The sequence below is a fragment of the Mchenga conophoros genome, linkage group LG23, assembly GCF_057382185.1.
Source record: "Mchenga conophoros isolate Kocher_MC1m ecotype Shallow Benthic linkage group LG23, M_conophoros_male_GT1.1, whole genome shotgun sequence".
NCBI lineage: Eukaryota > Metazoa > Chordata > Actinopteri > Cichliformes > Cichlidae > Mchenga > Mchenga conophoros.
In genome coordinates this window covers 46,047,476-46,064,739 of record NC_140547.1, presented here as the reverse complement: position 1 = coordinate 46,064,739, position 17,264 = coordinate 46,047,476, and the positions used below count along the sequence as shown (strand labels likewise).

Sequence of the window (17,264 nt, the reverse complement as noted above, 5' to 3'; positions counted from 1 at the left end):
TGTGGCCCATTCCTCCATGCAGATCTTCTCGAGAGCAGTGATGTTTTGGGGCTGTCGCCGAGCAACACGGACTTTCAACTCCCGCCACAGATTTTCTATGGGGTTGAGGTCTGGAGACTGGCTAGGCCACTCCAGGACTTTCAAATGCTTCTTACGGAGCCACTCCTTTGTTGCCCGGGCGGTGTGTTTTGGATCATTGTCATGTTGGAAGACCCAGCCTCGTTTCATCTTCAAAGTTCTCACTGATGGAAGGAGGTTTTGGCTCAAAATCTCACGATACATGGCCCCATTCATTCTGTCCTTAACACGGATCAGTCGTCCTGTCCCCTTGGCAGAAAAACAGCCCCATAGCATGATGTTTCCACCCCCATGCTTCACAGTAGGTATGGTGTTCTTGGGATGCAACTCAGTATTCTTCTTCCTCCAAACACGACGAGTTGAGTTTATACCAAAAAGTTCTACTTTGGTTTCATCTGACCACATGACATTCTCCCAATCCTCTGCTGTATCATCCATGTGCTCTCTGGCAAACTTCAGACGGGCCTGGACATGCACTGGCTTCAGCAGCGGAACACGTCTGGCACTGCGGGATTTGATTCCCTGCCGTTGTAGTGTGTTACTGATGGTGACCTTTGTTACTTTGGTCCCAGCTTTCTGCAGGTCATTCACCAGGTCCCCCCGTGTGGTTCTGGGATCTTTGCTCACCGTTCTCATGATCATTTTGACCCCACGGGATGAGATCTTGCGTGGAGCCCCAGATCGAGGGAGATTATCAGTGGTCTTGTATGTCTTCCATTTTCTGATGATTGCTCCCACAGTTGATTTTTTCACACCAAGCTGCTTGCCTATTGTAGATTCACTCTTCCCAGTCTGGTGCAGGTCTACAATACTTTTCCTGGTGTCCTTCGAAAGCTCTTTGGTCTTGGCCATGGCAGAGTTTGGAGTCTGACTGTTTGAGGCTGTGGACAGGTGTCTTTTATACAGATGATGAGTTCAAACAGGTGCCATTCATACAGGTAACGAGTGGGGGACAGAAAAGCTTCTTACAGAAGACGTTACAGGTCTGTGAGAGCCAGAGATTTTCCTTGTTTGAGGTGACCAAATACTTATTTTCCACCCTAATTTACGAATAAATTCTTTACAAATCCTACCATGTGAATTCATGGATTTTTTTTTCACATTCTGTCTCTCACAGTTGAAGTGTATCTCTGGTGCAAATTACTGACCTCTGTCATCATTTTAAGTGGGGGAACTTGCACAATCGGTGGCTGACTAAATACTTTTTTGCCCCACTGTAACCAGGGCTGCACATAAGTGTGCATTCGCTGTCAAAATAAAAAACACGCACAAGGGTTAGGGTTAAATTTAAAAACTGTACTTTTGAGTTAAAATATATATTTATAATTTTAATAAATGACAAATTAAAAAGGCATGAACATTTCTTTTTGTATCGAAAAAATATCGAACCGTGACACCAAAGTATTGAACCGAACCGAACCGTGAATTTTGTGTATCGTTGCACCCCTAATATGTATATATTGTACTATTCTTAGTTAGCATATTGTCTGTCTTGTCTTAATGTTGGTTTATGTTGGTTTATAATGGAGCACTGTAACAAAAAAACAATTTCCCCCAGGGATCAATAAAGTATTCTGATTCTGATTAGAGATGAATCAGAATCAGAATCAGAAAGGGTTTTATTGCCAAATGTTGAGCAGGTTTACAACATTAGGAAATTGCTGCGGTGCTTCAGTGCAAACATACTGTCATAAATTACGCTAAAATAGACATTAAAATAAAAATAAGAATAAGAATTAAAAGTGCTAAGTAGATAGATATATACATGAGTGCAGGTGGTGATCAGAACATGAAATTCAGGGCCTTTCAATTAATGGAGAACAGCATAAATTGTCCATCTATGCAGACGATGTACTTTTATACATTTCAAATCCTGCAGTCAGTTTACCTCATTTAAGAGAAATTATTACGGTTCCCTCTCTGGTTACAAAATTAATATTGACAAAACATTGGCAATGGATATAGGAGGAAACATTTCACAAACATTCAAGGAGCGATGTGGCTTTAAATGGCCAAACGAAGGTATCAAGTATTTAGGAATTCAAATTCCTCACTCATTATCAGACTTGTTTAAAGTAAATTATGAAGTTATAGTTGCAAAAATAAAAAAAGATTTAGAGAGATGGACAGTCCTGCCTCTGTCTTTCTTGGGTCGGATCGAGAGTATACGTATGAATGTATTGCCAAGACTTCTAGACCTTTTTCAAATGCTGCCTATTAACATTCCCAACTCTACATTTGATAATTTAGATAAACTTTTTTCCAAATTTATATGGCAAGGCAAACGCCCAAGGATCAAGTTCCAAACATTAAAACTGTCAAACCTGCAGGGGGGATTGGCTGTTCCAAACCTGAAATATTATTTCTGGGCAGCTCAGATGAGACCCCTGACTGTATGGGTGCGGGATTTGTCTGAAACTCAGTGGCTAAACATTGAGAAGACAATGTGCGAAAGATCATTGGAATCCCTGCTTTGTTCTAACATTTCAATTAAAAATGTGCATATGGGGGAACGGACGAGGGTCACACTAAAGATTTGGCGTAGAATCAAACAATCATTTGGTCTTCCAAAAGAAATTTCAATGTTATCAAGGCTCTCCTCCCTGCAGGGTTTTTCTCCTATTGTGGAAGACTCTGGCTTCAGAGCATGGTCACATAGCGGGCTTCATAAACTTTGTCATGTTGTGAGGAATGGGCACCTGAGCTCATTTGAACAGTTGAGGTCAGTTTCGGCTTCCTTCTTCTGACTTTTTTAGATTTCTGCAGCTAAGAAGCCTTTTGACAAAACATAAAGAATGGAGGCAAGTTTTGGAGCCCTCACCCATTGAGGAAATATTTCTAAAAACATTTCAAAGTAATTCCTCCCCAAAATTAATCAGTCATTTTTATAACGCATTTATGAGTTTCAATACAAATGCAACTTTGGATATTAAGGCAAGGTGGGAAGCTGAGACTGGCACTCAAATCTCAGAGGACACCTGGGAAGAGGTGTTCGGTGAAGCCCATCTGGTGACTAATTCTGGGCTGTGGAGAGAATTTAAATGGAAGGTGGTCATGAGATATTTTAGAACCCCAGAGATAATTGCCAAAATGAAGCCTACAAATCCTGACACCTGCTGGCGAAATTGTGGTACTTATTTAGGAACCCACTCACATATATTCTGGTCATGCCCAAAAATCTGCTCACTTTGGAATGACATATTTAAAGTTCTCAGTACAGTTTTCCAACAACCATTAACAAAAGACCAACAGTTAGCCATTTTAGGAGTCTTACCAAAGGGTTTTGCGGGAAACAATAAAACGTATCTCTTAAGAATCTTACAGCAGCACTAAAGTGTATCACTATTAAATGGCTGAATCTTGACCCATCTTCATATAATATGTGGATTGATAAAGCAAGATAAATTTACCAGATGGAGGAAATAACATCTGCTCTGCGGATTCAGAGAGAATTGTTTACTGAGAGTTGGCGACCCATACATGCTTTACTGTTTCAATAATTTAGCATAGGTCTCTTTCGTTTTGTTCATTTATGGCTAAGTTTGTCACATGTTATTTAATATTACATAAAGTTTTTGTTTTCTTTTTGTTTTTGTTGTTGTCTGTTTGTTTGTTTGCTTGCTTGGGTTTTGTTTTGCTTCCCAGTTTTGTTTTGTGCTTCCTAATTGCAGTTCTTATTTTAATATACATTTCTGCATTGCGGTTCCTGTAACTGTCCTACTTGTGAACATTGACAAGTACAAGTTGCAATGTTGTAAATTATAATAAAAATTTAGTTAAAAAAAAAAAAGAACATTAAAGTCGTACAGTTCTCATAAAAACAGGACAAAGACTTGAAAAAGTCGTGTTTTTCCTTCCAGGAACCACATGGCTTCACTTTTAAAGGTGAAGTGTGACAGAAATGGACATATTTGAAGTCCAACACCTTTTTCCAGTCACATTATTAAAGCAGACAAACTACAAGCTCATTTTCATTGCAACAAGTCATCTTCTGACCTGGACTAACAACACTGGTCTCTATGTGCAGCTGGCTGTGAGACCAGTGCTCAGGGAGCGTCTACAAAGTGCAACACTGAAAGAACATCACACACTCATTTGCTTCCAGCACTTTCACACAAACATCTACTGTCATTATTGTCACCAAACTCTGTGGATCCTTTATTGCAAATTCAAATGGGATCAAATGGTCAGACAAAAGAGGGTTATGAGGAAATATGATGAAATGTTGTGTATTAGCAGCAAGTTATTGAATCTTTTTCCTCAGAAACCAAACAAAATGATTGACAAACATGTTTTTACAAACTCAGTGTTGGACTTGGATCAGCAGGATAAGCTGATGTTTAAAGGCATTTGAGTCTCGCTGTATGAGAGTCCAGTTCTTACTCAATATTTATGGATGATGTTCTTTCAGTGTTGCACTTTGTAGACGCTCCCTGAGCCTCACAGCCAGCTGCACATGGACCAGCTGACATTACCCAGCATTAGAGGCGGATGTAAAAAATTCATGTTCCCATTTGAATGGTTTTAATTTGAATAAAACGATGTTGATTCATTCAATCCTGAATCGATGTTTAATATAAATGTATTTTGCCAGAATCTCAGGTTAAAGCTCACAAACTATTTCAACAAGCAGCAAACAGCTAAAACAGTAAATGAGAGCAGCTAAACACACAAAGATGGAAACACAGAGCGTGGATCGTTCACTCGATGGCACGTACACGGACACGCCGTCGGGGCTGAAAGTGGACAGCTCACAGATCCTGAAGCTGCAGGTTTCATCTGTCTCCAACCAAAACTGAGTGAAGCAGCAGCAAAAGAAGATCCAAACTCTGCTTCACGTTTGATCAATATGCTCATGAATTCTCTCTGACTTTGGCTGTTCCTGCCTGCACAGCTCTCTCTCTCTCTCAGTGTACTCCAAGAACAGCTTCAAACATCTGTTTCTGCATCATTCACTGTTTATTAGCCACCAGTCTGCTGTTGTGTTCAGTGCTGTCGGCCTCTGACAGTAAAGCCTCATTTCTGCTGTTCCATGGAAACTTTTTAAAATGATGACAGATTACAAACTCTCAGCTGTGTCTGTAATCAAACCTCTGTAACTTTGCTTCACTTCAGCAGCATCAGCTCATGTTCACATGTTGCTTCATGGTTTTCATGGTTGATTTACCTCATTTTTTCAAAAATGACCTCTGATAGGAAAGTCTCATTTCTGCTGCTCAACACTGAAGAAATGTAAACTTTTAAAAATGATGACAAATTGGAAAACACCTAAACCCAGGAGATGTAACCCTTCTCTCTGGGGCGGAGGCAAGCGGACCACCTCTTTGATTAGAGCTGTGTCTCTAATCAAAGCAGAGATGGAACGATGCCACTTTTTTTTTTTAATATCTTGCTGCATTTTGTATAAGTTCATACTCAAGTTTAAAAAATCTAAACACTAAAGCTGTTCTGTTATACCTGTCTGCAAAAACACACTGCAGCCAAAACATTAGACAATACTGATCTTTGTATTTAAACTTTTTTCAGAACTTTAAATCTAAGTATTTAAAGTAATATTCAAAAGTCATTTAAATCATTTTTATGCAGACTTCAAAAACTCTGGTTGTGACTAAAAGAAGTGCAACATCAGCACAAAATAATGTTTCTATTGAACAACTAACACAAACAGGTTGTAGAATGGAGCCTTTTCTACTCACAGCTGAACAGAAACAACATCCAGAGTGGAAAACAGTGCAAATAACTGCAAACAGGCTTCATGACACTCATGTTTGATCAGATTCACTCCCTGCTCTCACACACCAACTCCAGACCTGCATTCATCTTTTCCCTCTGAACCCCCCAAACATACAAACCCTGAGACACTACCATTGCCCTTTCACTGACTGCCCCACTCCACCATTTGACCCTTAGAACTGAAGACGCTTCTCTCATAAGAGGTGAAACATCTTCAAGGAAACTTAAAGAAGTCCAGACGCTTTTCTTTCCAAGCTCCTTAGACTACGGTGACCTGGATGTCTGAGAACCTTCACAGACTGATTTTACAAGAACAACTTGTGTCAAAAATCCCTGGCAGTGCCTCTCTGTCACACACACAAATCACTACAGTTACAAATTTAATAACTTAAAAAGTAAAAAGACCACTTTTGAGCCGTGTCTTTTTGGCCATAACAAATACCAAAAGAACCGAAATTTAATAACATTAAAACCAAACAATAAATGAGCAAAGTAGTGCATGATAAATATAGACAAATACAAAGTGCAATATAGAAACACTGGGTAAAAAGAAATGAACAATTAAAAAGGAGGATAAAAGATGTGAGCAGTAGTTAAACAGTAGAAATAAATATATAATAAACAAACAAAAATAGATAATAAATGAAAGCCAGGTCTGAAAGGTGAGTTTGGCTTTAAAAGCATGAAAACACACTGCTGTCTTCAGGAAGGCTGCTCCAGTAACAGAAAGTCATCTACATGTGGGTTTAGTTCTGACTTTAGGGACAAGTAAAAAAATAAAATAAAATAAAAACATCTGTCCAGACAACCTGACAGTCAAAAATATAAACTCAGGAACTTAAAAGGAAAATTGTGCTGACTTTGAACGTCCGCATCAAGATAAACTTACAGATTTAAGAGTCAAAAAGTGTCAAAACGTCTGTATCCTTACCTGAGAGTTTCAAGTTTACAGTCAGGACTCTTTAGTCCAACACACAGCAAATCCAATTCTGAATCCTGCAGGTAGTTCGAGCTCAGGTCCAGCTCTCTCAGATGATTGGATGGGGAGCTGAGAATTTCAGACAAAGCTTCAAAGCTTCTTTTTGAGAGTTTACAATCTCTCAGCCTGAGGAAGAATAACAATGGAGACATATTCTTTTATTCATCTAGCATTATTAAACATATTTGTTCATAGATTCACTTACAGCACTTTCTTGGATGCTTTGACCACTGGCAGCAGCTTCAAAAATGCCTTCTCTGAACGGGAGTATTTCTCCAGGTCGAACTCATCCAGATCTGATGACAGTAAGATGAAGACCAGAGCCGACCACTGAGCAGGAGACAGTTGATCTGTGGAGAGACGTCCTGATCTCAGGGACTGTTGGATCTCCTCCACTAGAGAACGATCATCCAGTTCATTCAGACAGTGGAACAGGTTGATGCTTTTCTCTGCAGACAGTTTCCCACTGAGCTTCTTCTTGATGTACTGGACTGTTTCCTGATTGGTCTGTGAGCTACTTCCTGTCTGTGTCAGCATGCATAGAAGATCCTGATTGGTCTGCAGTGAAAGACCCAGGAGGAAGCGGAGGAACAAGTCCAGGTGGCCATTTGGACTCTCTAAGGCTTTGTCCACAGCACTCTGGTAGAAGTCTTTTACAGTAAGTGTTTTCTGGAAGATTTTAAAGAGAGGAGATTGTTTCTTAAGCAGGTTGACTCCAGAGTTGATGAAGGTCAGATAGACATGAAGAGCAGCAAAGAACTCCTGAATGCTCAGATGGATGAAACAGTAAACAACGTTGTTGAACATGTGGCACTCATCAGCTTTAAAGATCTGTGTGAACACTCCTGAGTACACTGAGGCTGCTCTGATATCGATGCCACACTCTGTCAGGTCTGATTCATAGAAGATCAGGTTTCCTTTCTGCAGCTGATCAAAGGCCAGTTTTCCCAGAGACTCAATGATCTTCCTGCACGACTCTGTCTCAGCTCCTCCATCATACTTGATGTCCTTCGTTTTTAGGTGAAATAGCACAAGGCGTAGGTAGAGCTCTGTGAGAGTCTTAGGCAGATCTTGACTCTCTTTGTTCTTCATGACAAACTCCAGAACTGTAGCAGTGATCCAGCAGAAGACTGGGATGTGGCACATGATGTGGAGGCTTCGTGATGTCTTGATGTGGGAGATGATACTGCTGGCCTGCTCCTCATCTCTGAATCTCTTCCTGAAGTACTCCTCCTTCTGTGGGTCAGTGAACCCTCTGACCTCTGTCACCACGCCAACACAGTCTGGGATCTGATTGGCTGCTGCAGGTCGTGTGGTTATCCAGAGGCGAGCAGAGGGAAGCAGTTTCCCCCTAATGAGGTTTATCAGCAGCACATCCACTGAGGTGGACTTTCTAGGGTCAGTCAGGATTGTAGTTTTGTGGAAGTCCAGAGGAGGTCGACACTCATCCAGACCATCAAAGATGAACACAACCTGGAAGTCTTCAAAGCTGCAGATTCCTGCTTCTTTGGTTTCAGTGAAGAAGTGATGAACAAGTTCCACCAAGCTGAACTTTTCCTCTTTCAGCAGATTCAGCTCTCTGAAAGTGAATGGAAACATGAACTGGATGTCCTGGTTGGCTTTGTCTTCAGCCCAGTCCAGAGTGAACTTCTGTGTTAGGACTGTTTTCCCAATGCCAGCCACTCCCATTGTCAGCACTGTTCTGATTGGTTTATCTCTTCCAGGTGGGAGTTTAAAGATGTCTTCTTGTCTGATGGTTGTTTCTGGTCTGTCTGGTTTCCTGGATGCTGTTTCAATCTGTCTGACCTCATGTTCATCATTGACCTCTGCAGTCCCTCCCCCTGTGATGTAGAGCTCTGTGTAGATCTGACTCAGGAGGGTCGGGTTTTCTGTTGTAGAAATCCCCTCGAGCACACACTGGAACTTCTGCTTCAGGTCTGACTTGAGTTTGAGCTGACACTCAGTGAGAATCTCTGCATGAATAAACAGCAAATGACACAAATGAGAAAACTGCATTCTGGTTACTGTGGTTATGTGTTCAGTTCACTGGACTCTTGGTGTCATGATCCGAGTGAGTCTGAGTAACTTTCCACAGCATCAGCTCTCCTCGCCTGGGTGGAGCCCTCCTCACTCCTCCGTGCTCCTCACCTGTTGCCAATTACTCCGGCAGTATTTATGAGCAGCACTCACAATGAACCTTCTCCAGATTGTGTGCTTACCACAGTCAGTTCTCTGCCTCACATTTTGTCTTGTGCTCCTCAGCTTGTTTCGCGTAACCCTCTTTTCCTGTTCCCTAGTCGGCACCTGGATACATCTTCCAACTCTTGCCATAAGTCACGCCTCAGGATTCTGGCCTGCCACTGCTGGGAAAACTCACTCTTGCAAACTGCCATCCTCAGCTGCCTGCCTCCATGTGCACCCACATCTCACTCTGTACCCAGATTTAATTCATCTCCTCCTCCAGCTGATCTCCACCTGCAGCCACGTAACACCTCTTAGTTTTTAAATCTTGGACTCATTCACTACACTGTGGACCACTCTGATTATTATCTCCTTTGTTCCAGTGATCCTGGATAGTTTCTATTCGCCCGTTTCTGCCCCTGTTGTTCCTTTGACCTGCCTCAGCTTATGTTCTGGCCTCAGCTCTGCACTTCTCATAATACCTCGCTTGCTGTTGAATTTAGCCGTGATTCAGCTTTCTCCGTCAAGAAATCTAGTAAAATACATTTATTTTAAAAGTCACTCAGCCTCCGTTTTTTGGTTCTGTGCTTGACTCCATTCCTTTTCATGAGCCATTGAGCCCTGACACTTGGGTTATAACTAGACTTGTAGTCAAGACCGCCTAATCCGAGACCAAGACAAGACCAAGACCAGAGGGTATCGAGACCAAGACAAGACCAAGACCAAGTTGAGACGAGACCAAGACCGAGACTGAGACGAGACGAGACCAAGACCAAGACCGAGACAAAAAAAGTCTTTAAACTGCAGCCAGATGCTATTCTATATACATATGCAGGACACCTTAAACTAGTTTTTTAATTAAGCAACAAGGCAGAACAAAGTCGGGCCTGTATCAAGACACAGGGACTAAACCCCAATTCAACCAGACCCAGAACTGATCTGGAATTAAAACAGGACTACAACAGTAACCAAGACAGAACCAGAATCAGAACTAGATGATAGTAGCACTAAAAAATCATCATAGACCTGCACTACACTTATTTTTTAATTCTACCAAAGTACAATATTTAGATTGAGAAAAGTTTATATAATTATGTAGCCTTGTTGTGCAAACAAGCCTGCATAACGTAATAAATATAGAATTTGAAAAGTAACAAATGGTATCTAAAAAGAAACACTAGGTACTAGATACATGTTCTGATGAGTTTTGGCAAACAACCATTTGACTAACATGTGTGTCTCACCTGCTCTTGTTCATCTCTGTTCTGTCCTCATTCTCTCTCTCCCTCTCTGCTCCTCTCTCTCTCCCTCTTTGTGCTGACAATCAAGCCAAACACCAACATCATCAACTATACAGTTGAAACCACATATTTATGTACTCTTCAGATAAAAACACAAACACTTTTTAATTGTAACATCAAATCAGACTAAATGTTTATTTTTTTAGATTGATAAATATAAAAAACATATTTGTTAACTTTAAGAGTAAAGAGAGAAACTATCTGTATTTCTTAATTGTAAATGGCACCAAATTGTATTCAGATTGAGCCACACTTATGGAGCTCCACAGTTCTTTTTCTGGTGTTTTGGTTGACATCTCTTGATTTTCCCATGTCACAGAAACAGGCTCTGTGTTTTGCCTTATATGCATCCACAGCTGTGCCACCAGTTTACTCACATGGACTCTACTAACCTATCAGAAGCTTCTTCAGCTCAGAATCGAATCGTCTGGAGTTTTCTTATTAATTAACAATAAACTTAGTGTACATGTACTCCTTAATATGATGAAAGTGATTAAAATAGACAGCTCCCTCTTTTTATTCTGACATTTAACTAATTCAAAAGATATTTCAACATTTATTTATCTAAAACAAAAGTTTACTCTAAATTGATGTTTAACAGTAAAAAAAAGTTTTTATGTTTTCTCCATAAAGTGTATGTAAATATCTGGTTTCAAATAACCTCCTGTGTACACATGAATATCTGCTCTTTGGGTTGGTTTGATTAAAATGGGACCAGCAGCAGGTTTAAGGTTGTACATTAAGATTGTGTACATCAGTACACAATTGAAACCGATTTAGAGAGTTTGTTTAGCCGTGGAGGGTAACTATGGAACGCCAGGACTGCCATAATGAATTAATTAAATACACCATTAAATAATTAATTAAATGTGTCAATAATTAATTAAAATTGGAATTAATTAATTAAATAAATAGTTATGACACATGTAATTAATTAATTATTGACACATTTAATTAATTATTTATGTATTTCACATTTTAATTAATTATTGACACATGTAATTAATTAATTATTGACACATTTAATTAATTATTTATGTATTTCACATTTTAATTAATTATTGACACATTTAATTAATTATTGACACATTTAATTAATTATTTAATGATATATTTATTTATTTCATTTTGGCAGTCCTGACGCCTGGCTCTTGTCATGAAATAATTTTATCTGTCAGCCTCACCCATCAAACTCAGGGGGCGGGGTTAACGCTGCCCATGCAGCTTCTCTAACATTTGATTGGTTGCCGTGCAAAGTAAGTCAAAACAGGTCGATCCTAGAAAATCGATTGCTTGTGTAGACTTGGGGCAGCCAGTTATCCCAGAATGCAGATCAAATCACAGGCAGCAATGGTGGTGGTGTAGTTTTTCTGTCACCAGCTACACTTTTAACAGTGTTTTAGCCGCGAATGTCGCGCCGTATGTCTGGTCAGGTTGTCAACATAGAACATGTTTGCAAAAGTGCTCAGATGTTTTCAGAGATTTCACTAGCTCTGCTAACAGTTAGCATGCAGAGCGCACCGAGGGGGTTACGTTAACCGGTTTGTTTACATATTCCACTCTCCGTGTTCCACATGTTGCATTCGCAGATTCTCATTTTCACCGAACGATCGTCTCTTTCCGCCTGGTCTTGTGTCTCTGTGCTTCTGTAACATAAAGAACGAGCTGACATTTTTCTCACGAAACCAGCGATCAGCTCAACAGACCCTCAGTTTACCTGCATGCATCCTCCTCCTCATCTGTCAGCTGTTTAACACCTGCTGCTAATTCAAGAAACACGCCTACGTTACCTGGTGATAGTCACAGTTTAACTGGGCAGCCGGTGCTCGATATAAAGCAATGTCAGCGCATTTTTCTGCACAAGATAAGTAAATATAGTGTTTTCCCCGAGCGCAGAGCTGCTGGAGCTTGTTTCCTTACAGAGCACTTTCTAGGCGAACCAGCTTCATCAGCGGCTGATGTCCAATCACCGGCACACAGCTTTGAAACCTCAGCTGAGTTTTAGCTCTCAGTGGTTAAACGCTGGACTTCATTCACTCAGGTTCTGTCTGTCGGGTCACGTTTACTTCGCTGTTTTATTTACAACTGAGCAAATCGGTTTGGCTGAGGTTAAAGTTACGTTTCATAACTGCATAGTTTCACAGACGTTTAATGGTTCACTGGCACATGTGTTAGACTGAACTATCATCTAAATATCATCTGTTTTTTAATAGTTTTTCAACTGTATTCTAAGCACCAGCTGTCTGTTAGAATGTGATTTTTTCTCTCTCTCTGTTGGCAGAGGTATAAAAATGCGCAGGAAAATCTGACGTGCATGGCAAACTTCACCGACGATATTTAGGGAGGAATAAACACACATCAAACATAAATGAACCATTTGTCTGTCTCCATAATTGAGAGAATTTTCTCTTCTTATGTCAACACTCACTCTCTTTTTTTTTTGCTTTTTTTTTTGCTTTTTCGGTCATGTTATGTTTACCTGTCAAAGGCTTGTTACAAACTATGAAACACATGGTGCAGACTTCTGGATGTTAGAAGAAAACTAATACTGCTCATGAATGAGACTAAAGGCAGGAAGGTGTCCTTTAAAACTAAACATGTTAATAGGACCTCCCTGTTTATATCATAGTTTATGATATAGCACGTGTATTTCAGTAATAGCCTGCTGAGGCCACTATACGTGCTGGCCTCATATCAAATGTGAAGGCAGACTGAGTCTATGTTTGACGTTTTTTATATCTAAATCTTCCTTTTCAAACATTTAAACAGCAGCGAGTCTGCAGCTGAGGGAATACAAATTCAAATTGTCGGAACAGGTTTGCTCGTTTCTTGGATTCATTTGGTGATTTATTAAATGTATAACTGTTATTCTAATCTGCTGCTGAGTCTCTTACACTTTTCTTTATGCTGTATATTTTCACGTCTCTGGAATAGTTGGCAGTTAGATAGTCAGCTGGGAAACTTTGTGTTAACTCATGGAGCTGAGGATATCGTGGATATGCTGACCTCGCTGCGTGGTGTACAGAGCGAGGTCAGCATGATTAATATTCACAATAAAAATATTAGCCGAACATCATGAAGTCTGTATGTGTTTCATAGTGTCGAACAACCTTTGTACAGTTAAAGCCAGCAGTTACTACATGACGGAAACACCAACGTTATCTCTTTTATGTGTTTATACACAGGTCACGCTGATTACTGAACAAAAACCCAAAGATCAGATGTTAAACAGATTTATTTGCTCTCTCTCCTCCTTAAACATGTTTTTAATGTTAGTTATAATTCAGAATTGGCGACTGAAACACGTAGGACACATAAGAACATCAGGAAATAAAACACCGATAAATATAACCTCAGTAAAAGAAGTCAGCGGGGGTTACTACAGCTGTGTACCGGGGCCTGCGCTTTGTCGGTGGGATTGCTTGCGAGGCGAGCGGGTCTATCCCACGCTTTGCCGTGAGACTGGGCAGACATCTCCGAAATCATCGAAACACTTTTGCAAAGAGGCTGTATCTTGACAAACCGACCAGACACATGAAGATTAAACCACTACATTCTCGGCTAAAAAAATATTAAAACGGTATTTGGTAACACACAAACAGGGTTTTTCAAAGCTCAGTTCTGTTAGCTTCCAGATGCCGGTTGTTGTGTGCTAGAAACAATGGCCACCAGGCCAAAGCAATGGTTTTGACTCGATCAGCGTTAACCCCGCCCCCTGAGTTTGATGGGTGAGGCTGACAGATAAAATTATTTCATGATGAGAGCCAGGCGTCAGGACTGCCAAAATGAAATAAATAAATATATCATTAAATAATTAATTAAATGTGTCAATAATTAATGAAATGTGTCAATAATTAATTAAAATGTGAAATACATAAATAATTAATTAAATGTGTCAATAATTAATTAATTACATGTGTCATAACTATTTATTTAATTAATTAATTCCAATTTTAATTAATTATTGCCACATTTAATTAATTATTTAATGGTGTATTTAATTAATTCATTATGGCAGTCCTGGCGTTCCATAGGTAACAACTGAAAATATGAAATGTAAATCTCTAAAGAAACAGCATTGTTGCTGTTCGGCTTTTCATTTCGCCATTTGTTGATTCACTCGAAGAGCAAGTAACGCAACCAAGTGATCAGTTTGATATCAATCTTTTGTGATACACCGTCATATTTACATTATTAGTTCAGTACGAATGATTTGCTTTGGTACCTGGTCAAACTTAAGCTGTCCTCTGTCTGCAGCAAACTCGCAGCCAGCAGCTTCTCCCCCCTGGCTCACACGGGTGCTGTGCTCAGTCGCCTAGTGCCTGAGCTCGGATCATACCAAAATTAGGGGGAATTTACGACGGTGCGCTCTGTGCTTCGTGTGTTGTTTTTGTTTTATACAGTTGTCAGTCAGGCATCTAACTAAAAAATTACACTCCAAAAGACCCCATGCTTCTGAAAAAATGACCCGGGCTTAAGCCCAGTAAGCCACCCCGCCCCCCTCCCCCCCCGCTCCGCTGATGGTTGACTCCAAATCTCCCGAACACTATGTCGATTTGAGAACGCAAGACCGAAACAGCGAGACCGAGACCAAGACAAAAGTCCGTCGAGACCAAGACGAGACCAAGACCACGTAAAAGTGGCCTCGAGACCGGTCTCGAGACATCCAACTCTAGTTATAACTGAGGGCAGGTTTTATAGAGACACATTCGATTTAATTATGTTTATTTATACAGCACCAAATCAATACTAGCAACATTTCACATATTACATAAACAACACTATGGAGCCAGTAATGAATAAATATGTAGAATAAATGAAAGAATTTCAAGTATAAACGTTTTTTTTAATTCCTCCAAATAACAACAACAGTCACCCCAATGTGCTTTATATTGTAAAATAAAGAACCTACAATAATACAACAGAAAAAAACCCAACTATCTTTTTGGGTCCTGAAAACTGAAGGCTCTGCCTCCCATTCTACTTTTAAATACTCTGTGAACAACAAGTAGGCCTGCAGTGTGAGAGCGAAGTGCTCTAATAGGGTGATATGGTACTACAAGGTCATTAAGATAAGATGGGGCCTGATTATTTAAGACCTTGTATGTGAGGAGCAGGATTTTGAATTCTGGATTTAACAGGAAGTCAATGAAGGGAAGCCGATACAGGAGAAATCTGCTCTCTCTTTCTAGTCCCTGTCAGGACTCTTGCTGCAGCATTTTGGATTAGCTGAAGGCTTTTCAGTGAGTTTTTTGGACATCCTGATAATAATGAATTACAGTCGTCCAGCCTGGAAGTAATAAATGCATGAACTAGTTTTTCAGCGTCACTCTGAGACAGGATATTTCTAACTTTAGAGATGTTGCACAAATGGAAGAAAGCAGTCTTACATGTTTGTTTAATATGTGCGTTGAAGGACATGTCCTGGTCAAAAATGACTCCAAGGTTCCTCACAGCGTTACTGGAGGCCAAGGTAATGCCATCCAGAGTAAGAATCTGCTTAGATACCATATTTCTAAGATTTTCAGGGCCGAGTACAATAACCTCAGTTTGATCTGAATTAAGAAGCAGAAAGTTAGCGGCCATCCAGGTCTTTGTGTCTTTAAGACGTTCCTGCAGTTTAACTCATTGGTGTGTGTTATCTGGCTTCATGGACAGATGGAGCTGGGTATCATCTGCATAGCAGTGTAAATGTATGCTATGTTTTCTAATGATGCTGCCTATGGGAAGCATGGTAATGGGAGCGTTGCCAGCAGAAGGCTGAAGTGGAATCTCCAAGAAAGCTGCAGAAGAAAAAGCACGAGCTGAAATGGTGGATTTTAGTCATATAAGGAGAACTGTGGCTTTCCTCCAACCTTTGACCAATCACCTTAGTGTCCTGTTTATCAACCATAATAAAAAGCATTTACTGTCTGGGCATTTTTTTGTTTGGGTCTCCAAACAGCAGAAAGAAATGGCAGCCATTTTTTTAACTTTACCTTCAACTGGTAAATAGATTTAAGAAAAAGCACTTTGATCATATTTGTGACGTGTCCCAAACTGTTGTTGTCGCCTCATTTATGTTGATAAAACAGCTCTAAAACCAATCTGACAATATAAATCTGTAAAATGGGCAGAAAACCTGCTGCTGGTCCCATTTTAATCAAACCAACCCAAAGAGCAGATATTCATGTGTACACAGGAGGTTATTTGTGCAGATGCATAAAACACATAAACTGTTGGCTTTCTGCAGTCTCTCACTCCTGAAAGTGTTGGCAAGTGTTTTGGATTTATTATTTATATGGATTTTAATGGCACCTGTGTAATGTTAACTAAGGTTTTTATTGTTTATGTATTTTTTGTTTAGTCATTCCCTGACTTACCTGTGGGTTCTGGGATGGTTTTATTTAAATTCTCCAACAGATCATTCTTGTTTAACCTCCCCAAAAGATTTTTAGTGACTTCAAAAGTGTTGATAGAGTAGGTATCAAACATCAGATCCACTATGTCCGTCCTCTCTGCATTCTCCAGTTCACTCTCTGGGATTGCTGGTAAACCTTCTACAGACCCATTCTTCAGATGCCACTTAAATTCTTCAAAGTCATCACGTCCCAAATCCTTCAAAGTCCCCAGAAGGATTTCTTTAGGTGTCGTCATCTTTTACCCTGTAAGGACCCGATAAACAAAGACTGTAACAACAGCTGGAGAGGTAATTGTCTGATTTATCAGAATTTAACTTGATTCTAACAGCAGTTCATCACAATAAATTTCTAAGGCTCAGAATGCAACAAAATTGCACATGAAGAAGCACATAGAGAAGTATCCAAGTAACACTTTGCTACAATATAAAACAAACTATTATAAATAAAGAAAATATATAAACTAAATATATACACTACCCGTCAAACGTTTTAGAACAGCCCAATTTTTCCAGTGTTTTTGTCACGGTTTGCGAGCCGTGTGTAAATTATCAAAGGACCCTTTATGCAGGCAGCTCAGATGCAAGTGAGTTT

The 17,264-nt window shown here is 39.9% G+C and overlaps 1 protein-coding gene across 1 annotated transcript; it reads right to left on the bottom strand.

The window, feature by feature from the left end:
- Positions 1–6,738: 6,738 nt before the first annotated feature.
- On the bottom strand, positions 6,739–16,908 carry LOC146548141 (protein NLRC3-like). Its single transcript, XM_085266213.1, has 3 exons — positions 16,635–16,908; positions 6,996–8,763; positions 6,739–6,916 (listed from the first exon to the last, which is right to left on the bottom strand). The coding sequence occupies exons 1-3, from the start codon at positions 16,906–16,908 to the stop codon at positions 6,739–6,741; spliced, it is 2,220 nt and encodes a 739-aa protein (XP_085122339.1).
- Between the last annotated feature and the right edge of the window lie 356 nt (positions 16,909–17,264).